Source organism: Xyrauchen texanus, chromosome 26 (genome assembly GCF_025860055.1).
Source record: "Xyrauchen texanus isolate HMW12.3.18 chromosome 26, RBS_HiC_50CHRs, whole genome shotgun sequence".
NCBI lineage: Eukaryota > Metazoa > Chordata > Actinopteri > Cypriniformes > Catostomidae > Xyrauchen > Xyrauchen texanus.
The window spans coordinates 3,735,823-3,761,270 of record NC_068301.1 but is presented as its reverse complement, the minus strand read 5'-3'; the positions used below and the strand labels follow the sequence as shown (position 1 = coordinate 3,761,270).

The 25,448-nt window shown below is 36.3% G+C and overlaps 2 protein-coding genes across 2 annotated transcripts; one reads left to right on the top strand and one right to left on the bottom strand.

The window, feature by feature from the left end:
• Window positions 1-10,185: 10,185 nt before the first annotated feature.
• LOC127619450 (interleukin-6-like) lies at window positions 10,186-15,406 on the top strand. Its single transcript, XM_052092307.1, has 5 exons — window positions 10,186-10,236; window positions 10,856-11,116; window positions 11,200-11,310; window positions 14,115-14,258; window positions 15,206-15,406. Exons 1-5 carry the CDS (start codon window positions 10,186-10,188, stop codon window positions 15,404-15,406), a joined length of 768 nt encoding a protein of 255 aa, XP_051948267.1.
• Window positions 15,407-15,907: 501 nt separating this feature from the next.
• tomm7 (translocase of outer mitochondrial membrane 7 homolog (yeast)) lies at window positions 15,908-25,020 on the bottom strand. The gene is made up of 3 exons (XM_052092798.1): window positions 24,839-25,020; window positions 16,380-16,428; window positions 15,908-16,247 (listed from the first exon to the last, which is right to left on the bottom strand). Exons 1-3 carry the CDS (start codon window positions 24,939-24,941, stop codon window positions 16,232-16,234), a joined length of 168 nt encoding a protein of 55 aa, XP_051948758.1. The 5' UTR covers window positions 24,942-25,020; the 3' UTR covers window positions 15,908-16,231.
• Between the last annotated feature and the right edge of the window lie 428 nt (window positions 25,021-25,448).

Here is a 25,448-nt window from a genome sequence, read left to right as displayed (position 1 = left end):
GCATTCCCGTTGACTGTAATGCATTATTTACAACTATAAACAACTCACTTTGCAACTCGCTTTTAGCGCCACCTTGTGGATATCTGACCTGTAAACTAGAGGTCTGCATCAAGCACGACTACGGGTCGGGTTTGTAATGAATGAAAAAATAAACAGGCCTACCGAACATGATCACGCGTGCGCTCCCACTCGTCTCACATCGGCTCTACATAAACGTCCCACATAAATAAGTGCTGCAAAAGGACGACTTTAAATGTTGCACCACGTCTCGCTGTTTCTGAGCGTCTCTCACGCAGTAACGCCACATTTGGTAGATGGCCGTGTTGAGTTAAAAAGGACTAAGTAACAAAAAACACATGTCAAGACACCAGTGTCTGTTTCCTTTGTTGTGCTGCGTCCAGGGCCATTTCTAAGCATATGCGGGCCCTAAGAGACATCTTACTTGGAGGCCCCCCCATGACCCCCGGGATCTAGGCTCACCCATGAATCGCAGTTACATTCTCCCTTCCCTCTCGGGCCAACCGGGACTTTTCCTGGTGGCCACGAACGGCCGAAAGGGAAATGCTCCCTATAGTACTGCTCTTACTATTTCTGTCATTTCCACAGTATACACTGCAAGTACAGTTCTTTGGGTGGATAAAAAAGCATCATCTAAGTAGCCTTCTCGGTCTCACTGTTCAAATACATTTACGTCTAAATCACACGCTTTGACCGGTCACCCTATGTCTCACTGTCGGCTGTATGGAGACGATAAGAGCGAACAGTCGTGCTCGACAAACCAGTATCTCTACATCGCACATGAAAGAATAGCTGATGATCTGTCAAAATGAAAGATCACCTCTATACGGCTGAATGGAGCATTTGCCTGGAGGACACTGGATTGTGTGTGTGTGTGTGTGTTTGCGCGTGCTGCGTGTGTATTCCCTATGTTGTGGGGACCAAATGTCTCCACAAGGATAGAAAACCTGGCATTTTTTGACATTGTGGGGACAATTAGTCGGTTCCCATGAGGAAAGAAGCTTATAAATCATATTAAATTATGTTTTTTGAAAATGTAAAAATGCAGAAAGTTTTTTTGTGAGGGTTAGGTTCAGGGGATAGAATGTAAAGTTTGTACCCAACATAGGTGTGTGTGTGTGTGTGTGTGTGTAAGAAGTGTTTAGCACTAGCTAGCAGCTCGTACCCTTGTGGGTGTTTTAATATGCTCCAATTTCAGGTGTTACACAAAGGTGTTAGATCTCAAGGAACCCACTGAGGAATTCTGGGAAGCACATTCAGAACAGGAAGTTCTGTCATAGAGAAACAGCAATAAAGTATATATTGACAAGGATTATGTACTAACATCATTTGAAACCCTAATGGGATTAAATAATCAAATTAGAGTCCCATTCTGTACGATCCTACTAGAGAAATTGATATACTCCTCTATTACAGAAATGACACTCAATAATTGTTCAACAATGTCATGTGAATGCATCTAATGAATGAAGATACTTGTAAACAAAATGTCCATGTCATATTCACCTGAGAGATTTTGTCATGTTGTTTTGAGTCTCTTGTGTTGTTTTATAGTAATCAAACACAGATAGTCTATTCTTAGAAAGGCTTATCTTGATTAAAAACCCTCAAAATGTTCGGTGTAATCCCTCCGCTAAAGTATTTAAACACACTCACACACACACACACACACACACACACACACACACACACACACACACACACACACACACACACACACACACACACACACACACACACACACACACACACAGCTGTCTTTAAACCGAATCAATAGACATTACCTCCTCTGTACTGATATCATGTGATATAATGGCTTGAGCTCTGAGAGCCATTAATGTGATGGTCACAGCCCTGAGGCAGGAGCATTTAACACCACCCTGTTATGTGTTTAGAGCCTGTAGAGTCACGGTGCGGAGGATCTACGTACATCAGTGGTTCTCGACTGGTTTGGCTTCATGACTCAGATTTTACATTGGAAATCAAGTGGCGACCCAGCGCGGTTCCAACATGTCATATTATGGAGCTAGAACAATGACTAAAGTTTTTGAATCTAAAATGAGTTCAAACATCTACATTCAAACATTGATGCACCATGGAAGCTTAAAGGGACAGTTCACTCAAAAAGGAAAATTCTCTCATCATTTTCTCACCCTCATGCCACCCCAGATGTGTATGACTTTCTTTCTTCTGCTGAACACAAACAAAGATTTTTAGAAGAATATCTCAGTTATGTCAGTCCATACAATGCAAGTGAATGGGTACCAAAACCTTGAAGCTCCAAAAAGCACATAAATGCAGCATAGAAATAATATAATACCTCAGTTTCTCAAAGGAACTTCTGTGGTAATTTTCCCGCTCAATTCCTTGTTGAGGAATTATAAAAAATATAATAATAATTATCCATAAGACTCCAGTGGTTTAATCCATGTCTTCAGAAGAGATATGATAAGTGTGGGTGAGAAACAGATAAATATAAATTTTTACCCTCAATCTCCACATGCACGTATACATTCTTCTTCTTTAGTTTTTGGCTATTCACATTCTTTGGGCATATCGCCACCTACTGGACAGGGAGATTTAATGTATAGTCAAATTACTTCAATATTGATCTGATTCTCACCCAGACCTATCATATCGCTTCTGAAGCCATGGATTAAACCACTGGAATCGTATGGATTATTTTTATATGCTGCCTTTTTATGTGCTTTTTGGAGCTTCAAAATGTTGGTCACCATTCATCGTATGGACCAATAGAGCTGAGATATTCTTCAACAAATCTTCGTTTGTGTTCAGCAGAGTAAAGAAAGTCATACACATCTGGGATGGCATGAGGGTGAGAAAATGATGAGAGTATTTTCATTTTTGGGTGAACTGTCTCTTTAAGTGTTTTCCATGCTGATCATAGTATTTTCAGATAGTATAAGTCATTCATTTTCCTTTATTTTTACTTATTGTCATTGCTGACTTTATATTGTCAGAATGTGTGGTAACACTGTACATTAAATGTGTGTATGTTTAGTTAACACAGTAGTTAACATAAACCACAAAGGGTAGAACTTTATTAATCTTGGACAATGTACATTTTCTACTATACATTCTAACCACTGGGTGGTGCAGCCCAGCTTGACCTATCCTGACCTTTGTCCTAGATTTGAATTTCTGGGATCAAAATGTGAGAGATTTGAATTTGGAGTTTAGAATTCTTAATCTGAAAATTTGAACCTGTAATTCTAAAAAAAATGTAAACAAGAAAATCAAAACAGTTTTGTTAACTGTCACATTTGTCACAAGATTCAAATACTTCAGTCATTGTTCTAAATGTTTTTTTTGGTTTTTAGAGTTTAATTGTATGCACAGCTTTTGACATACAAAAATACGGTAATCATTTTCAGGAACACTTTAAAATAAGGTTACATTAGTTAACATGAACTATCAGTGAACAATACTTTTTACAGCATTTATTCATCTTGGTGAAATGTTCATTTCAACAATGTATACTAATAAATTTTTTAAATAAAAAGTTGTATTTGTTAATATTCGTTAATGCACTAACATGAACGTAATATGAACAATATTAACTAACATTAACAAAGGTTAATAATGTAAGAAATATTTATAGTTTGTTCTTGATACTTAATGCATTTAATTATAACAAATGTAACTTTAGTATAAAATGCTACCACGTTTTCTCCTATTTAAAGGTTAAAGTCGGGCCAACATCCGACACTTTCCAAATAAAAAAAAAGACCTATTTCACACACACACACACACACACACACACACACACACACACACACACACACACACACACACACACTCTTGATTAAATATTAAAGAATGTCAAGAGCATCCAGAGCATGTAGTTCCTCTCTAAAAGAACACAACGTCAAAAACTTCCAGAAAGGATAGGACAAATGTGTTTTAGGACTTACCCACTGCCTTACCGTGATCTTCCTGGACCTGCATCCTTGTTGGTCCAGATATCAGGATTAGATTTAGGCTACAGGGTTAGTGTTAGGTTAAGGGCTCAGCATTGCTATCAAACGCCCTCTGATCTGGTTCATGGTTAGGGTTTGTTTGACAAGGATGTTATTCCAGGACCAACAAAAGATGCTGTTCGAACATTAGACAAATATATGGTCAGGCCGTATGAGTTAAAACAATAGTATTCTGCTAAATATTTCATGGGTGCTTTATAGTCCCTATCTCTAAAATCCTACTGGTATGTTGCTCCTCGTATTAAAGGGACAGTTCACCCAAAAAGGAAAATTCTCTTATCATTTAATCTCATGCCATCCCAGATGTGCATTACTTTCTTTCATCTGCTGAACACAAATGAAGATTTTTAGAAGAATATCTCAGCACTGTCAGTCCATACAATGCAAGTGAATGGTGACCAGAACTTTGAAACTCAAAAAAGCACACAAAGGCAGCATAAAAGTAATACATACGACTCCAGTGGCTTAATCCATGTCTTCAGAAGTAATATGAGGAGTGTGGGTGTGAAACAGATAAATATTTCAGTCCTTTTTTGCTATCAATCTCCACTTTCACTTTCTTCTTCTTTTGCATTTATGATTCACATTCTTCATGGATATCACCACCTACTGGACAGAGAGAACTTAAAGTAAAAAAGGACTTAATTAGTGATCTGTTTCTCGCCTACATCTATTATATCACTTCTGAATATATAAATGTAACCACAGGATAACTTTTATACTACCTTTAAGTGCTTTTTGGAGCTTCAAAGTTTTGGCCACCATTCAATTGCAATGTATGAATCTGCAGAGTGGAAATATTCGTTTGTGTTCTGCAGAAGAAAGAAAGTCATACTCATCTGGGTTGGCATGAGGGTGAGTAAATGATGACTGTATTTTCATTTTTGGGTGAACTGTCCCTTTAAGGCCCTTTTTTAAGCTGCTTTAAAACAATGTGCATTGTTAAAAGTGCTGATAAAAACTAAAACTGACTGGAATGATGGCGGTAGTAATAAATAGTGAGTGTGGTCATCAAAACTGTCTAAATTAAATGGAAATGAATAGGCAGAAGGATCAGTATTACACTTCCATCTAGTGGTTACTGTAGAGAACTAGTTTCTCCTCACAGAAAGTCGAAGGCTCAAAAAGTTTAGGATACCATAAGATGGGTTTCCACCCAAGTTCGCTCAATTTCACGTTTCAATTCATAGAGGGGAGTCCTCCAAATTTTCTCTGAGTTAGTGGTTCCACAACAACCAAAGAAAATCTCCCAAAACATAGTAGAAATATTTGGCAAAACTTTGGCAAAACGGTGGATGGATTTCCCCATGGTCTAGACAGGATGATCAAAGGACGCTGAGTCTCTCAAAAGAACTTCTGTGGTCATTTTCCCGCTCAATTCCTTGACGAGGTTCGTTCGCGCAACCTAGATTGACTTTTGGCGCCAATACCACAGTTTAAAAAAATATAAACCTCTAACTATCATTGAGAGGTGTTGCCATAAATGTGTGATGTAAATAAAGTGCTAAACAAAGAAAGTGCTATATAATTGTGAAATGTAAATGTCTCATGAAAATGCTTGATAAATCAATTTGTCGTCCGTTACTGAACATAACGGAAAACGTTTAAGAGGCGTGGTTGGTTACCACAGGGAAACGTAGTGTTCGGTAAATTAATTAAATAAAGTAATTTATTATCAACTACTAATTACCTCTTCTAGTTCTACAGTGTAATGTACTAATTACTCTGTCTGAAAAGTAATTGGATTACTTATTATTTTCTAAAACCCTGATCAACCTCGACCAGATGAAATATACAAGGATAGACGTGAAACTGTACTTTTAATTCTTTCAAATAAATCATATAAAATCAAATAAAGTATTCATGAACTGGCCAAAGAACTTAAGGGAGCTGCATTCAATTAGAAAACATTTTACATAATACATTTTACCATTAGAAGTTACATTTCTATTTTAAATTCACTATTGTTTAATCTATAATTGTTCTATAATTGAGTCTATACACTATTTAACAGAATTACATCAGAAGTAACTGTAATTAATTACTGAAAAAATAAGAGCAATCGCTTATTTGACCTTTTTCAATGGAAAAAGTAATTTACAGTAATTCATTACTCAGTAATTCATTACTTAGTAATGCATTACACCCATTACTGGGTAAACGCGATTTCATTTTGTGAAGCAAATGAAGAAATGTGCTTTCACCGACTTTTAATGGGCATTATATCTATTTTTGCAGTTTCTAAATTGATATTTGAAACATTTATATATACATTAACATTTACATATAAACATATATATATTAATTCCAGTGTTGGTCAAGTTACTCTAAAAAGTAATTAATTACTAACTACTAATTACATCTTCTACAGTGTAATTAGATTACTGTACTAATTACTCTGTCTGAAAAGTAATTGCATTAATTATTACTAATTACTTTCTAAAACCCTGATCAACCTCGATCAGATGAAATATACAAGGATAGACATGAAACTGTTCTTTCAAATAAAATCAAATAAATTATTCATGAGCTGGCCAAAGAATTTAAAGGGGCAGCGTTAAATTAGAAAATATATATTTTAACATTAGATGTAAAATTTCTATTTTAAATTCACTATTGTTTTATATTGAATAGAGTCTATACAGTATTTAACGCAATTACATCAGAAGTAACTGTAATTAAGTAATCCCTTTAATTTTTTCTATGAAAAGTGTATTTTTTTGTTGGGGTTTTTTCTCGCCACACACTCAAAAAAAATTATTTTAACATTTACGCATGTAAGTTTCATAACAAAATTCCATCTGATTGAATTGAGTAATCTTTGATAAAATAAAAAGCGAAATATTAAACATTACACAATTCTATTGGATGGAATTTTGTAATGAAACTGAAATGCGTAAATTAAAAAAATTGGCTAAATTGTTTTTATGTTTGAGTTTGATGCAATGGCTCTGTTTTAATGCAATGACATCAATGAGGCCCATCTTCATGATCTCGCCTAGAGCCTCACAAAGCTACGGGCCATGGAGAGACAACTGACTGAATTAAAAAAGGACCTTTGACCTTTGACTTGTAGCTCTCGAAGAAATCAGAGGGCTTATCTTTGGGTTATCTTTGACCCACTGTTGGGTTATCTTTGTATACACTGTTGTTCCAGGAGATAATACATTTACACATTTCTATATCATTGGTGTGCACTTATTATGAGCTAGAATAGATCATAAGCAACGATCATCACTGATAGAAAAACCCCAAATAGGTTCTGAAACCGTAATGCCTCTCCAAAAACACCCATGCAATCGCATCTCATACATTTATGAATTTCTGTGGAATAAAAGCGCATATGATTATATCTCAAGTATTTCTAAGAGAAACTTTCTGTACCAGCTCTGCACCACATACTGTAACATATGCAAATTTCTAGTAGCCTACGCTAAACGATTTAGAGTGAAATCAGGGGATCTCAGACAAAGTGGGTTATTTAAGTCTCTTGGAAGCAGAAGATTTTGTTCGTTTTTGTGCACTAATCACACAGCCAATTTGGTTGAAATTGCACAGCAAGCTATACTGTAGCTATATCAAATCACTGGAAATAAATATATAGTTTGAGTGGAGCTTGACCTCTAAAAACGAGAATGTATGCAATGTTGTGCACCATTAAATTCTCTGGCAGATAGCTTTTAATGGAACTATTGATACAGTAACCTGCTGCTTCAATAGCTTATCCACCAAGACCAATATGGCTAATCAGCTCCACCAGCTTGGTTTTGTTGGTGAACAGCATGCTACGAAGATCATCAGTCAGGAAATACAGCCGTTGCAAAAATTGCATTCATCTACGATAACGAAAAATACATGAGCATTGAGATCCAGTAAATAGCAGCTTCAGAAGAAAGTTCAGATTTACTGATAATAATAATTATAAAAAAAACACTTCAATAGAAGCATAGTGGAAAAATGTCAGAATCATCAAAAACTTGATCACACCTCCTTCAAAAACCACAAAATATTGTTTCCACCATTCTTAATAAATAGGAAAGCAGCCTTTATGTTTTTAGATGAACTGACATGGGACTACAGATGAAAATGAGCCATCTTGGCTAAATCTGGCACATTTTACATTGATATTATATTTCTTAATGTGTAGTGTCCCTGATTAAATAAATAAATACTAACATGTTTTGGTATGTTTGTTTGAAATTGCTCACAACAATTATGCAAAAACATTTTCTACAAAAGTTCATTCCTGCATTATTTTTCAATCATGATCTTCCACTAAAGGCAAATGTTAACTACATTCATCGGCCCCAAAAAGTATCTGGACACTTACGTTTCGGAGCCACTTTACATTTGCAATTGATTTTCGAGATTCTGGGTTACCAAACCATTCTTAAATGTAAACATATGCAAGAAATAACCCGTTTATTTCATAAAGGTAGTGCAGCTTTTGTCCCCAAAAAAAGTTATGGAAACTTCCATCATTGCTTAAAATAATAGCACACTCTCTCAATCTCCCCAAGTTCATGTACACCACCGACTGAATATTTTCCACTTGTTCAAAAGGGAAATACTCTTGTTTTACAAACCACAATCTATATGCAGTAGCAGGCCTGTGGTCATCAGAGGATCTCAAGACCACAGATACTGACATCAAAAATACTGTAGATGATTATATTACAGAATGAGGCACTTACTGAAAGCAGAATTAAAAAATGAAGAAGGATAAGAGTGACACATGACTTTTTACTTACATTTTTTATTTCAAATGGGAATGCATTTGTGATGTCTGTTTTATTTTCTTAAAATCAGAATAATAGAAACAATTAGGAATATGAAACTGTGTGTGAATAGCAAGTCCAGCATGCAAAGCTAAAATGTCCCTTTATTAGATTTTGAGTCAAAAGTCTAATTGCATGAACACTACGTTACCTTTGGTTTTAAACAACTAGTTCAGAAATGTCTTAAACTAGGATCATTTTTGTGCATTCTGTTCTGCAAACTAAAATACAAATATAATATTTTCATTTCAGCTGTTGGGTAAACAATTTAGAAATAAAAAGGCTTAAAAAACGTGGGGCAAGTAGTCCCGTTTAATACGTTGAATGCATTAATTATAAAAAGAGCAGTTAAATATTTTAGCTATTATAGTTTAATATTTTTGTTACCTTTTCTAAACTTTTTGCTGTTTTATGAATAGTTTTGCATTCATAATTTAAATAACATTTAAATAGTGTTTCTATTTCAAACAGAGTCTATAAACAGCAGGTTCCCATTGTGACCACATAACAGGATAAACATTTGATGAATTACTATATTTAGATATCCAAGATGATGTTGAACCTTATTGAATTAGTAGAGATACAGAAATAATATTAATTGCCAATACAGTAAACATAAATTCAACATTTAGAAATGTACTATTTTTCATATTACTTCATAATTATTTTAATTTATTATCAAGTTGGTGCTAAATTTTATTGTTATTATTACTATTACTAATTCAAAATATAATATAGTAATAATAAGAATAATATTAATATAAATATGCATTCATATATATATATATATATATATATATATATATATATAGTATTTGGAATAAGTTAAAGTAATATTTATATACAGTATATGCATATATATATATATATATACACACATATATATATATATATATATATATATATATATATATATATATATATATATATATATATATATATATATATATACATATATATATATATATATATATATACACTAAAGCAATATATTATGTATTACTATATAGTGTATATGTAATAATGTAAACTTTAAAAACAAAAACAACATTAAGAAATGTACTGTTTTTATATATTAAGTAGGTTACAATCATTACTATTAGCTACTAAGTATTATTACTACTTATTAGAAATATAGTATAGTACATACTAATAGTCAAAGTTAGTATATAGAATATTATATACACAGTAATAAATTACAGCTTATAACTCATCATTTTGTACTAGTTTAAACCATTATTTAATTAGGTGATAAACATTAGGTTACTAATAGATAGAGGTCGACCGATAGTGGATTTTGCCGATACTGATAACTAAGGTGGTGGGGAAAGCCGATAACTCAGCCGATGGTTTTTAAAATCGATTTATAAAATGTCATTATGTTTACTATGGTGGGCAAAGACAAAGACTCCCAGATGCAGTTTTTTGTGCGAGATTTGGTGCATAACGCTGTGCTTTAGAACAAAAAATAAAGCAAAAATACTATAAAGTACTAAATACTACAACTTATTAAAAAGATACTACAGCATAGTATGTACTATATAGTATATACTATAGGTTACTATATATATATATATATGTATATATATAGTAGTATATACAAAGGTTTATATATATATATATATATATATATATATATATATATATATATATATATATATATATATATATTAGTATATACTATATATTTTTTATATACTATAGGTTATATATATATATATATAGTCGTATATGCTATAATATGTAATGAATATTTTTTAAAGCAATAAAAGTACCATTTAAAAAAATCACCACTTGTACTTTCTTTGTGATTTTAGAGGGGAAAAGAATTGTAATTGTTTTATGAAAATAAGAATCAAGGCAGTTTCCCCCTATTTTTATGCATTTGAGGCGGGTTGAGAGGTGGAAACTCCTGAAGTCTGTGTATAAAACTGACTCTAAAACTGAAAAACTTCAGTAGCTTTGGGTTTTCTGGAAGTATCGAATAATCTTGCTCAATTTAATGATGCCATTATCTCTGAGTAAGTGGAGGAGTAAGACTGATCGAATATCTACCAGTCGTGTGCAGACAGACAGCTCTCCTCACTCTCTCTCTCTCTCTCTCTCTCTGCAGATACTGTCTCGCTGTCTCTCACTCTTGCAGTGTTCATCAGTGTTACACATGCAGCGGCTCTGTACAGCAGTATGGATGAATTAACCGAAACATCAGGGGACGAACTTCAGGATGTTGACATTAAGAGTCCTCCAACCGAAAAACAGAAATGGCACCTGATGGCACAAAAACTACTCAAGGACGTGAAAACACTGCGAGATGAACAGGTGCTTTTCAAGACAGATTGAATTGAAGATGTTTTGGGATTGATGATTGTCTTCAACTAACCCTGCATGTTCTTTATGTCCAGTTTGAGAAAGAATTCAAAGAAATGGTGAACATGACTTCATTTGAAGGTGTGAAAATCAGCACTCCACACCTCAAAGCCACAGACGGATGTCTGTCCAGAAACTTCAGCACAGTAAGAACATCATTCATATCAACATGTCGTTATTTTGGTTGTGATTCATTTACAGATGATTCAATAATGGGAACTTTTCATCTGAGAAAATGACTTCAAACACGGTCATACTCATTATGAAAGATATGATATCCTTAAACTTTTAAATCAAACGTTTAAAGGAATAATTCACAGCAAAAATGATGTAATTATTTACTCACACCCAAGTTGTTCCAAATGCTTTTGTGTGTGTGTGTGGAACACAAAAAGTGAATTTTGTAGAATCTTTGCGCAGCTCTTTCTTTCACATGACAGTTCAAACACTGAAAACTCGAATAAGTTGACTTTACTCTATTGATTGAGTAAACTCGTTCCCTCAGTTGAATTGAGTAATCGCGTCTACAAAACTAGTACAGTCAAATTCACTTAACTTGGTGACTTAACTCAACTTTTTAAGTTAAGGTAACTAAATGCAAGTAGACTTAACTTAGATTTGCTATTTAAATGTTGCTGTTTCTACTTAATATATGTAATTAAATGGACTTAAATGGATTAAATACTAGTTGCACATGCAAAACAAATGTTTTTGATTGTGTTATTAACACTTTAACTCAGGGCTGAAATGGTAATCTGGCATACCGGGCATTTTCCCGGTGGGCCGATGCACTTTGGGGCCGATCAGGGGAGAACCGAGGGGTCCGGTGGGTCGGTCGCGAAATGGGCTGAATGTGCTGCGATAAACTAAAATGAGCCGCCACGTTATGCAGAACGGACCAAAAATGCCGCCGCGATATACAGAAAATGGCAGCGAACACCCCCCCCCCTCCGCTCAACAACTCTTGGCTAATAAGAATAAGGACATTGTGGCCCAAAGACATCCAAAGTTGTGGAGTACGGGGGATCTTCTACTGTTTATATATACAGTACATATATAGGAAAGATAATGTATGGGGCTTCAGGGGTAGTAAAAGTCTTAATGAACCAATTTGATATTTTTAAATGCAAATCTACGAAAAACTAAAATCTAAATAGTGCTGTTTAAAAATACTCTAAGCTATTGTTTTTTTACCCCAATTTGGAATACACAATTCCCAAAGAACTCCAAGTCCCCATGGGGGCGTAGTGACTCGCCTGAAACGGGGGCGGAGGATGAATTTCAGTCGCCTCGCGTCTGAGACCATCAATCCACGCAGCTTATCACGTGGCTTGTTGAGCACGTTACCACGGAGACGTAGCGAGTGTGCAAGCTTCACGCTATTCTCCGCGGCATCCACGCACAACTCACCACACGCCCCGCCGAGAGCGAGAACCACATTATAGCGACCACGAGGAGGTTACCCCATGTGACTCTACCCACCCTAGCAACCGGGCCAATTTGTGCTTAGAGACCTGGCTGGAGTCACTCAGCACGCCCTGGATTCGAACTCGCGACTCCAGGAGTGATAGTCAGCCTCAATACTCGCTGAGCTACCAAGGCCCCCCCGAGGACTCCACACCATAGATGATTTTATCTCGGATTCATTTTCACAAAATGTAAACAAAAATCTCTGTTTATTATCAATAGGCTTGAAACATGTAGATTAATAATGCTAATTTTAGACGGCGCTCTGGAACCACAATGAATTGTCCTGTCACAAACCTTGCCATATCTGACACATGAAGATTGTTTCAGCTTCATTTTCTGCAGAGTATTTTAGCCAAAGATGCTAACTGTATTTCTCCGCTAGTGTTACGGGAGCCAGCTGGTAGATAGCTGTGCAGTGTGTAAACCTCACCTCAAGAAGTGCACTAGCGACTGACGCTAGGGCTGTAGCCTTTAGCCTCCTTGTTAGAGCACCCGCCTCCCACGACGGAGACTTAGGTTCGAGTCCCGTAAGGTGCGGGTAGAACAAGAGCGTCACATTGGTGCCGTGACCCGGATGGGAGTGAGGTTTAGAGGGGTGAGTGTAACGGGAGCCAGCTGGTAGATAGCTGTGCAGTGTATAAACCTCACTCTCCTGACCTCAAGAGGTGCACTAGCGACTGACGCTAGGGTTGTAGCCTTTAGCCTCCTTGTTAGAGCACCCGCCTCCCACGCCGGAGACTTAGGTTCGAGTCCCGTACGGAGCGGGTAGAACAAGAGCGTCACACTACGGTCTACCGTCGTAAAAATGACCGCGTCTGCAGCTCTACTATCCTGCGCTTCATGTCACGATATAATGTTAAAATATAATGTAGCATTTTAAAATGGTGAATCTATGTACGGATTATCATTGTCCCATGTGTGCTAAACATGTTGAGTGATCCAAACATCATCTGCAGCCTGAAACTGAACTTTTGGTCTGATTTTAGGAGTGAACGCACTTGAGAGCTATAGGATGCTCCCTTGCTCCCTATTTAGTGAACGACTTAACCTCCAGTGTGCTGTCTGTCAGCACTGGTCTCAGAACAGTTTTAAAATGCACCTTATGTCACTGTCCTTTTCTGCATATCGCTGCCCCCTTTGGCATAACGCGTGGCTCATTTCAGCTTATCGCAGCCCATCCGGCCTGTTTCTCGGCCGGCCTGGTTCTCTCAATGGCCAATCCGCCCCTGATCAGCCCAAAAGTGTGTCGGCCCACCGGGAAAATGCCCGGTATGCCAGATTACCAATCCAGCCCTGTCATGAGGATATAAGTAGTTTATACAACTTGTGCACTATATTCCTATTATAAGTCTTCTGCAGTCATATGATAGCTTTGTGTGAGTAGCAGACATTTAAGTTGTTATTCACTTATCATTTTTTGAAGATTTTAAAGTATTCAAAAGCCCCCCTAAATGAACATGTGTAATGTCTTGTGTTTCAGGAAAGGTGTCTAGGGCGCATTTACAGTGTTCTGACCTGGTATAAAAATCATATGAGTTACATTGAGAGAGAAAATCTGACCTCATCCCTGATGAACGATGCCAAATATGGGACGAAACGATTGCTGGGTTCCATTAACATCCAGGTAAGCGCACTTGAATGTTAAAAGCAAATAAGCGCACGCTATCACAGTGGTCACTGGGATGAATTTAGCATCTTTATTTACTTTGGTTACAAGAGGTGGCGAAGTTTGTTTTGGTACTTAAATGTCAAAATATTGAAATCACACTTTTGCATGTTGATGCTAAAGAATATTTTTACCCAAAAAAAACTCCCCCTAAATTGTATACTAATTGCATTATTTAATATATATGTGGAGATCAAGGCAAACTGTAATTTTATCCAATAATTTTATCACAATATCTGCTGGTCAAACACAATAGTTTGCATCATTTGTATGTTACCTTTTACATTTTTGCCATTTCATAATATTTAACAGGAAAGCCTATAATTAATTTAATATCAGGTTCCCACAGTGACAACTTACCCCATAAAGTGTGACTGTAACATTAAAAGTTGTATTTGCATTACAGCAAAATGATCACGAACCAACAATACTGTTCATTTTAAAATGTTATATTAATATTAAACTGATAAATGAACAAAGATTAATAATGCTGTAAAAAACAACATTGAATTAGCCACGCCCCCTCTTTCTAAAACACGCCCTCCAAATATACAAAACTAGCTTTATTGAGGCCGCCATTGTGCAGAAATTGTTGCTAAAAAAAACAGCAACAAAATAGCGCCCTCAACTGTCTACGGTTATGAACAACATGGCTTAAAAATGGCATTAAGCCTCAATAATTCGCTGAAACTACAAAACTATGAAAACGTGCAAACTGTGGCCCGGAGGCACATATGTGTTGCGCTGTCACAGAGACCAGTGAGATATCCCAGGACACTTATTTTAGTAATATATTTCAGGGAGTAGGAAGGAAATTTTACCTTATTGTAAAGTGTTACAGATATTTGTATATTCATAAGTGGTGGCTTCTAAACAAATGTTTATACATTTATTTATACCTATAGCTCCAGAAGAGAAATATACAGGTTGAAGGCATCTCCAGCCCTCCTCTACCTGTCGGATCGACATGGACACGCAAGACGGCCGTGCACTCCATCCTGATCAACTTTACCAACGTCATGACCGTTACATGCCGAGCGATCAATTACATTCAGAGGAATGAAGACAGAAAGAGACCCAGTGAGTTCGTCTCCAAGAAGAACTAACCACAGAACCACATCAAACCACTATTTATTTGATATTTATAATATATATTTATTTCGTTTTGCTGAATGACTCCAGCCAGGTCTCCTAAGCAACCAAATTGGCCCGGTTGCTAGGGAGGGTAGAGTCACATGGGGTAACCTCCTCGTGGTGGCGATTAGGGGTTCTCGCTCTCAATGGGGCGTGTGGTAAGTTGTGCGTGGATCGCGGAGAATAGCATCCACATGCTGCGAGTCTCCGCGGTGTCATGCACAACCCGGATTAAGGCGAGTAACAGCGCCACCACGAGGACCTACTAAGTAGTGGGAATTGGGCATTCCAAATTGGGAGAAAGGGGGATAAAATATATATATATTATTACACTTTTAAATTATGTGATTCAAGGTCAAGGAACGTTATTTATGTGCGTTTTTAACTTCTCATTTGTACAACACTGAATATTGGTCCTGTACTTTTATTTACTGTATTCTCATTTAAACAACACAGAAAATTGCACTAATAAATATGTATAAATGTAAACTTTTAATGAGACTGTTTACAATGATATCATTTGAAGAAATAAAGACAATTTGGTTACATTTTTGTGTTTCTCGTGACAATACATGTTTTGGACAGAGAAATCCCAGAAAGCAAAAAAAGCAGGAAATTATGGAAATGATGTGACGTACAGTCTTTACATAAATATCAGCACAAAATTACGTTTCAAGCTCCGAAGTTGAGATGATGGAAGATGTTCGTCTACGAGTCTTCATTGGGTTTTATAGAGAGTAACGTTTTGAGAGAGAAGATCCAGATGTATGTGTGTGCTGCGGCTCTCCAGTGCATCTTCATCCCCAAAGCAAACTGGAAATAAAGAAAATCTTTAAAGTGTTCTCCTGGAGTAAAATGGGAAAATCGTTGTCCCGTGCCCTGTGAATTTTAGCAACGGCCATGATGGAAAAAAAACAACTATGAGTGTGGCATTTAATTACTCACCTGAAGACTGTGGGCTCGGGCATTCCCGGATCTGCACCTCGTTTGAAACCTGGAAAGAAATTAAAATAAAAGAATAACATGTGTTACCATGGAAACCTGGAAGGCATTCAACTCTGTTAGCTAGTAGTCAATCAAATATCGATTAGATACACAACCTCTACAGTAACGTTGGAGAAAGAATCACCATCGGCTAGTAAATTTGACTTATGAAATATCATATACTGCTATGTGCATCTTCACTTGTACAGTGGCAAGAAAAAGTATGTGAACCCTTTGGAATTAGCTGGTTTTCAGCATTAATTGGACATCAAATGTGATCTCATCTTCATTAAAGTCACAAGTATAGACAAACACAATGTGCTTAAGCCAACAACACACAAACAATTATAATCTTTCATGTCTTTATTGAACATCCCATTAAGCATTCACAGTGCTGTGGAAAAAATAAGCGAATCCCTAGGCTAAAGGCATCAAAATGCTTATTATAGTCAGGAGTTAGTAAACATGGCATCCAATTAATGAAACAAGACTGGAGGTGTGGGTTGGAGCTACTCTGACTTTTTAAGTGTGCTATTCACACGAACCATGCCTCGCAAAAAAAGAGATCTCTACGGTATAACTATGAATAGAAGAAGTAGTTTTATTTACATAGCGCCTTTCCCAAAGCTCAAGGTCGCTTTACAACAAGTACATTTCATAACATTATACATTTATGCATTTGGCAGACGCTTTTATCCAAAGCGACTTACAGTGCACTTATTACAGGGACAATCCCCCCGGAGCAACCTGGAGTTAAGTGCCTTACTCAAGGGCACAATGGTGGTGGCCGTGGGGATCAAACCAGCAACCTTCTGATTACCAGTTATGTGCTTTAGCCCACTACGCCACCACCACTCCCATGATAAACGGGGAAAAAAAGGTTACTGAAAGTATACTGCAAATAGCTACGTTTTCAGCTGGGTCTTGAAAGTGGATAGAATACAAATATTATGAAAAGTAGGGGGTAATGCGTTCTATAGCATAGGAGCAACAACACAGGATGACCTTCCACCTACAGTGGACAATCCAGATCTAGAAACAGACAAAAGGCCAAGTTCAGAAGATCTAAGAGGCCGAGTAGGCAAACAAAGGTGAAGTAGATCAGAGGACCATGAGGACCTACTAAGTAGTGGGAATTGGGCATTCCAAATTGGGAGAAAAGGAGATTAATACAATATTAATCAGCCGGTAGACTGTGACTATCCCCTTTGTTACAGCAATCGTGAAGCTGCGTTCTTGATTCAGAGCTTCGACGCTGCTTTGACCAGCGCTTACAGACAAAAATGTCTTATTCAGCATTTTGGTGACAGTTAAGACTTGACTTGCTTCTGTGGTAATTAAAATGCACCTTACAAGTCCCATCTGGGCTTGTTTTATACATCAAATTGCGCTAATAATTGCTCCCTTCTCCACAATTTTATCAATGACAGGGAAGCGCCGTCAGCGATTCTCGGTTCTATCATAGGAGTGTATTACGACAGAACAGCCCATAGATTATCAATGGGACTGCCGCGTCATGCTATTTTATGCTAAGCTTGTAGGCACATCTTGGTAGAAGGGCTCTGGCGCTGTGGTGTGTGTGTCAGTGTAATGACTCCGGGTGGACACACAACAAAGTTTCCGTCCTTCACACAATTTTTTATGCCGTATTAACAGTAAATGCGCTAATCGCGATTAAGAAAAATAAACTTCAAATCGCATACGTTCATTCTGACAACTCTCATTATAATACCTTTACAATGCATTTTTAACACAAAATACTTACAATGTTGGTATCTAAAAATGTACATTTAATTCTACATATAACATTTAAGTGCTACTATATCAAAAGTACTACGAAAAAACTAAACAATACAACATATGATTTATTATCATTTTTACATATAATAATAATAACTGTGATAGCACTTTATTTTACAGTACTGTTCCACATCCAGTAATTACTAGGTACAAACCCTAACCCATATTAAGTACATAGTTACCTAATATTACTTAGTACTTTCTTGGGTAAGTACACTGCAAATATACTGAAAGTACACGTACTTTAAAATAAAGTGCAACCAAAACTGATTTACGCAACATTCACTTAATATTCACAAACAAATTGAAAGCAGGAAATGTGCATTACCGATTGGTAACACTGTATGTATGGCACACTTATCGGTTTATACCGATAATCTCAAAATGGACAAATATCGTCCCGGTCGTAGGTCTAACACTAATATAAACAGTATGTAGTTGAATTATTTGGGAATGTGATAGGCCGATATATCGGTCAGGGTGATTAATTGGGCCGATATTTGGCTATTTTGCTATTATCGCCACTAATTGCAAGTTGTTTGTCCCCTGAAGCAACCGGAAAATGTTGGAATAGTATTTTAAGCCATTTTAAACACTCCACATAGTGTTAAGTGCATAATACACACTTGGGTAATATTTTGCAAGCATTCAGTTTCATGCAAGCCTGGATTCCTCATTCTCAAAAACGTACATAGAAACTCTTCAATAAAAATTTTTTTCCTCACATCTGAGGAAATGTGGATGAGAGTCAAGAGAAAAGTCCTGCATTGCAGGGCACACACAGGAAGTGACTCCAGACGGAAGACACAGGAAGTGGGTCAAAACTCACACTGAAACTCAAGAGAAAGTGCCCAAACCTCTGCAATTCTTGCTGTTGTCATTCGCTACAGGATTTATTTACTCAATGACAGAATCAACCAAACGAAACCTTGAAGAAATCAGACATCATCGCTGAGCCATCGAAACCTCACGTGAATCATTTGTGCAACACATGGACAGACATAAACTTAGCAAAACCTCAGCTGTCGTGCCAAAAGAATGACAGAACAATACAGCTGGCACATTGTACGTTTTGGTTTATTTTGAGGTATTAAAGGGACAGTTTGGGTCCTGGAAGCACACACACTTTTCAACCGTCTTGGTTCTGGATGTATATTTCCCCATTCTTTTTTTCCCCCCATAGGGATTTAATAAAATTAATAAAAAGAGGTAACCCCCCAATAAACAAGACTAGCAAGCATCCCCCCATGTGTAAACCAAATCTACGCCCTTGATTTGAAAATCAGACAAAAGGAAAAGACTGTGCACTTAATGAAGGAATGAACTACAATCCCATGATGCATTGTGAATAACGCAAGCAAATTAAAAACTATAGATAAATATAGAACTACAGATTTAAAGCTGTTGGTTACTAGTTTAGAAACAATATATCTTAAGTTTACTTCAAAACATTCAGATATGTGTAGTTTGAGAGTGTTGAGTCACTCGTGGGCGGTCACTGCAGAGCTCATTTGCCGCAGTTTGTTGGCCGAAATTCTGATTGGTGAATCCTTTTCTTCAGGATCATGGGTAGTGTAGTTCTTCACCAGGTATTCCACAATTAAACAACATTTTTACGGCGTGCTGAGTGACTCCAGTCAGGTCTCCTAAGCAATCAATTGGCCCGGTTGTTAGGGTGGGTAGAGTCACATGGGGTAACCTCCTCGTGGTCGCTTTAATGTGGTTCTCGCTCTCGGTGGGGCACGTGGCGAGTTGTGCGTGGATGCCGTGAAGCCTCCAGACATGCTATGTCTCCGCGGCAACAGTAATGTCTGTGTTCCACATAAACAACAGTGTGAATGCAAAATAGAGCCCGTAATGGGTCAAGTGGTGGTGGTGTAGTGGGCAAATGCACATATCTGTTAATCAGAAGGTTGCTGGTTCGATCCCCACAGCCACCACCATTGTGTCCTTGAGCAAGACACTTAACTCCAGGTTGCTCCGGGGGGACTGTCCCTGTAATAAGTGCACTGTAAGTCGCTTTGGATAAAAGCGTCTGTCAAATGCATAAATGTAAGTGGACCAGAAATAGATTTTAGCCCACTTTCAAGGTCACAAATAGTGTGAAAGCAAAGAGAACTGGGTCCTTTTCTCTCTCTATTTAATTTTGGTCCATTTAAAGGGGTCCGAGTTTGATTCTTATGGTGCGTTCACACACAACGCAAAGACAATTTTCACCTCGCGCAAGTTTGACCGCTGGATTATAAATGTGTGTTTAAACTTGTGTTCGTGCGAGTAACGCGAACCCGCGAGTATTCCCGCTTCTCTTCCGGAAAAGGACAGGAGGAGGGGCTTCTACGACTTGGTTCATAGTAAAGTTCAACCAATAGCTGGAATCAAGTAGACGCGCATATTTTCAGAACTTACCGGGGAGTCCAACTTCCTCGCTAACAATGTTTTCATCCATTTTTCCAGATTTCTTCTGCTACTACGTCAGTACGTCAGTGACATCCGGACAATCTCAATGCTGATAGTCTTTCGCGACAACGCCTCGAGCTAATTTCTCACGCAAGTTCAAAAATGTAAACTCGAGCGATTTCGCGTGTTCGAGTCGCGTCATTGAATTCGCATCTCTTCGCATCTTTGCGATGACTTTGTATGTAATTGCGCCGCGCGAAACACTCGCTTAGCGTTGTATGTGAACGCAACATTAGGATTAGGGTTTTAGGTTTTGACCCTAACCCTAAAGAGGACTCAAGTGTGAAAACACCTTTAAAGGTTTCTAAGTTATCGGTAATAATCAATTCTCCTATGGAAAATAATAATAATAATAATGGGATTTTTACTTCTGGAACTTTTGAGCTCTAAAAAGTAACGCAATGAATACGTATGGTTTGATACTCGAGTAGCGACAAGTTTATAATCAAAATTCATTTTTAAAACAACACGTCATTTGATTAGATGTCCAAACCACTGTCCTAAAATGTTCATTTTGGGACTCCCTACATCAGCAAATGGTCTCTCGCAGGGCTTTTCCCTGTAAAGTAGCTCAACGGGTAAAAAAAGGTACTTCCTTTTGCATCTCATTCATTTAAAAACTTCCCACCAGCCAAAAATATGCAGACGAGCTAATTTTGTAGAATGTCAATAAGGACGAGACGAGTTGTGTGACATTTCCTCATTTAACAGTGATGACGCTGCAGGGTGACACCACTTGTACTCTGGTGTTCAAACCGTGACACGGACAACCTGCACGCTTCATTAAAGGAATAGTTCACCCTAAAAGGAGAATTCTGTCATCGTTTACTCACCCTCATGTTACCTCAAACACATATGACTTTCTTTCTTCTAAACAAGAAAAACAAAAGATGATTAAGAAAAATGACAGTCACCATTTATTTTCATTGTATGGAAAAAGATGCAATGAAAGTGTATGGTGACTGAGGCTTAACACTGAAAAAAGAAAGTCTTACGGTTTTGGAACTACATGATGGCGAGTAAACGATGACAGAATTTTCTTTTTTGGTTAACAATCCCTTGAAGTGACAATATAATGACAGAGTAATACAAGAGTTTGTTTGTCCTTTGAAAATTCAGTCATCATTTACTTAAATCCTCACGTTGTTCCAAAAGTGTATGACTTTCTTTCATCCGTGGAAAACAAGATGGGACATTCTGAAGAATGTTGGCACAGCTCTGTTTTTCCAAACAATGTAAATGAATGGTGACTGAGGCTAACATTCTAAAGCCCAAAGTATACTTTTGTATAACTCGAGCTTGAAGGACTATAAAGGCATCTTTATGGGTCTAAACTCCTGAACAGAAATACTCTCATAGCCGTTGAGGTGTGCCGTGGTCAAATGTGTCTTCTTCCAATGGCTGAGCATTTGACTGTACATACACTAAATGTTCACGTCGAATCCGAAGTATAATTTGGCCTTAAACATCTTGTTTTGTCATACATGTTTGGAACAACACGAGGGTGAGTAAATGGTGACTGAATCAGTGGAGTTGCTGCTAAGTGGCCTGTATGAACACAAATGATTCATTAACTCTTCATTAGTCCCATATAAACACAAATGATTCATTAACTCTTCATTAGTCCCATATAAACACAAATGATTCATTAACTCTTCATTAGTCCCATATAAACACAAATGATTCATTAACTCTTCATTAGTCCCATATAAACACAAATGATTCATTAACTCTTCATTAGTCCCATATAAACACAAATGATTCACAAACCCTTCATTAGTCCCATATAAACACAAATGATTCACTAACTCTTCATTAGTCCCATATAAACACAAATGATTCATTAACTCTTCATTAGTCCCATATAAACACAAATGATTCATTAACTCTTCATTAGTCCCATATAAACACAAATGATTCACAAACCCTTCATTAGTCCCATATAAACACAAATGATTCATTAACTCTTCATTAGTCCCATATAAACACAAATGATTCATTAACTCTTCATTAGTCCCATATAAACACAAATGATTCATTAACTCTTCATTAGTCCCATATAAACACAAATGATTCATTAACTCTTCATTAGTCCCATATAAACACAAATGATTCATTAACTCTTCATTAGTCCCATATAAACACAAATGATTCATTAACTCTTCATTAGTCCCATATAAACACAAATGATTCATTAACTCTTCATTAGTCCCATATAAACACAAATGATTCATTAACTCTTCATTAGTCCCATATAAACACAAATGATTCACAAACCCTTCATTAGTCCCATATAAACACAAATGATTCATTAACTCTTCATTAGTCCCATATAAACACAAATGATTCATTAACTCTTCATTAGTCCCATATAAACACAAATGATTCATTAACTCTTCATTATTCCCATATAAACACAAATGATTCACAAACCCTTCATTAGTCCCATATAAACACAAATGATTCATTAACTCTTCATTAGTCCCATATAAACACAAATGATTCATTAACTCTTCATTAGTCCCATATAAACACAAATGATTCATTAACTCTTCATTAGTCCCATATAAACACAAATGATTCATTAACTCTTCATTAGTCCCATATAAACACAAATGATTCACAAACCCTTCATTAGTCCCATATAAACACAAATGATTCATTAACTCTTCATTAGTCCCATATAAACACAAATGATTCATTAACTCTTCATTATTCCCATATAAACACAAATGATTCATTAACTCTTCATTAGTCCCATATAAACACAAATGATTCATTAACTCTTCATTAGTCCCATATAAACACAAATGATTCACAAACCCTTCATTAGTCCCATATAAACACAAATGATTCATTAACTTTTCATAAGAGTGATATAATCTTAAATGATTCATAAACTCTTCATAAGACTCGTGAAAACACAAACAACTCGAAAACCCTTCAGAAGACTCATATAAACAAATACTAATGATTCATAATCCCTTTATACAACTCAAACACAAACGATTCGTATGAGATTCATATAAACAAACAAATTGTTCATAATCCCTCTACACGACTCAAAGACAACGACTCGTTAACGCTTCATAAGACTCATATAAACAAATACTAATGATTCATAATCCCTTTATACAACTCAATCACAAACGACTCGTTAACTCTACATAAGATTCATATAAACAAATACTAATGATTCATAATCCCTTTATACGACTCAAACACAAACGATTCGTTAACTCTTCATAAAACTCATAAACACAAATGATTCATAGATGGTTCATAAGACTCATATAGACACAAATGATCCATAAACATTTCATTAGCCTGATTTAATCACAATGATTCATAAACCATTAATAAATCCATTATAAACAAAAATAATACATTAACCCTTCAGAAGACTTATAAACACAAATGACTCATAAACCATTCCTTCCTATGACTCACATAAACAGAAAATATTAATTAACCCTTTATAACACTGATATAAACAAACGCAGCATAATCCCTTCATGAGACTGATATACACAAATGATTCATTAACCCTTCATAAGACTCATATACACAAATGATTCATAGACCCTTCATAAGAATTGTATGAACACAAATGACTCATTAACCCTTTATATGACTCATATAAACACAAACGATTCATAGACCCTTCATAAGAATTGTATGAACACAAATGATTCATTAACCCTTTATACGACTCATATAAACACAAATGATTCATAGACCCTTCATAAGACTCATCTGAACACAAATGATTTACAAACGCATCAAAGGACTCATATAAACAAACGATTCACAGACACTTCACAAGATTCATATAAACAAATGATTCAATAACCCTTCATAAGACCCATATAAACAAATGATTCATTAACCCTTCATAAGACTCATATAAACACATTATTCAAAGACCCTTCATAGACTCATAAAGAAATGGTTCACAGACGCTTCATAAGATTCATACACAAATGATTAATTATCCCTTCATAAAACTCATATAAACACTAATTATTCACACATCCTTCATCAGACTCATATTAAAGCATCATGAATCCCTATAATCACATACACATGATTCAGATGTTCATAAGAGCCCTACACACACACACACACACACACACACACACACGTAAATGTAATATACTGACCCAAATAGAGCACCGTTGGGATGAAGCCCCAACGGATGATGAACTGGCCGCACTGGAACACCTGCTGCAGCCGCTGTTTACTCTCTTTACTCAATTTGGCCATGATTTGATTATTTTCAGATTGAAAGAACGATCGGCTCTGAATCAGACGTGCAGCGTGAAGGACACGGAAGAGCGCAGGAAACACGTGTATAACGTAAAGTGTGCTGGTGTGTTGCAGTCACCGTTTTGCGACAGTTGTGTGAAGGATCAACAGCAGCGACCCCCAGTGGCCACATCAAGACACTAACGGGAATAATACAATTATACTAAATAATAAACCATAATATTCAATTAAATATTTTTATATATTTATTATTTCTATCGCTTATAAGTACAAGGTATTTTTGTTATTACATATAATAATAATAAAAAGAAATTGATCATAAATGACACCTAGTTATATATATATATATATATATATATATATATATATATATATATATATATATATATATATATATATATATAAATATATATATATATATATAAATAAATGTAATGTAATGCAATGGCATTCGCATATTGAGTGTTGACAGGGAGTCTAAATACTTTTACGACCGCTGAATGG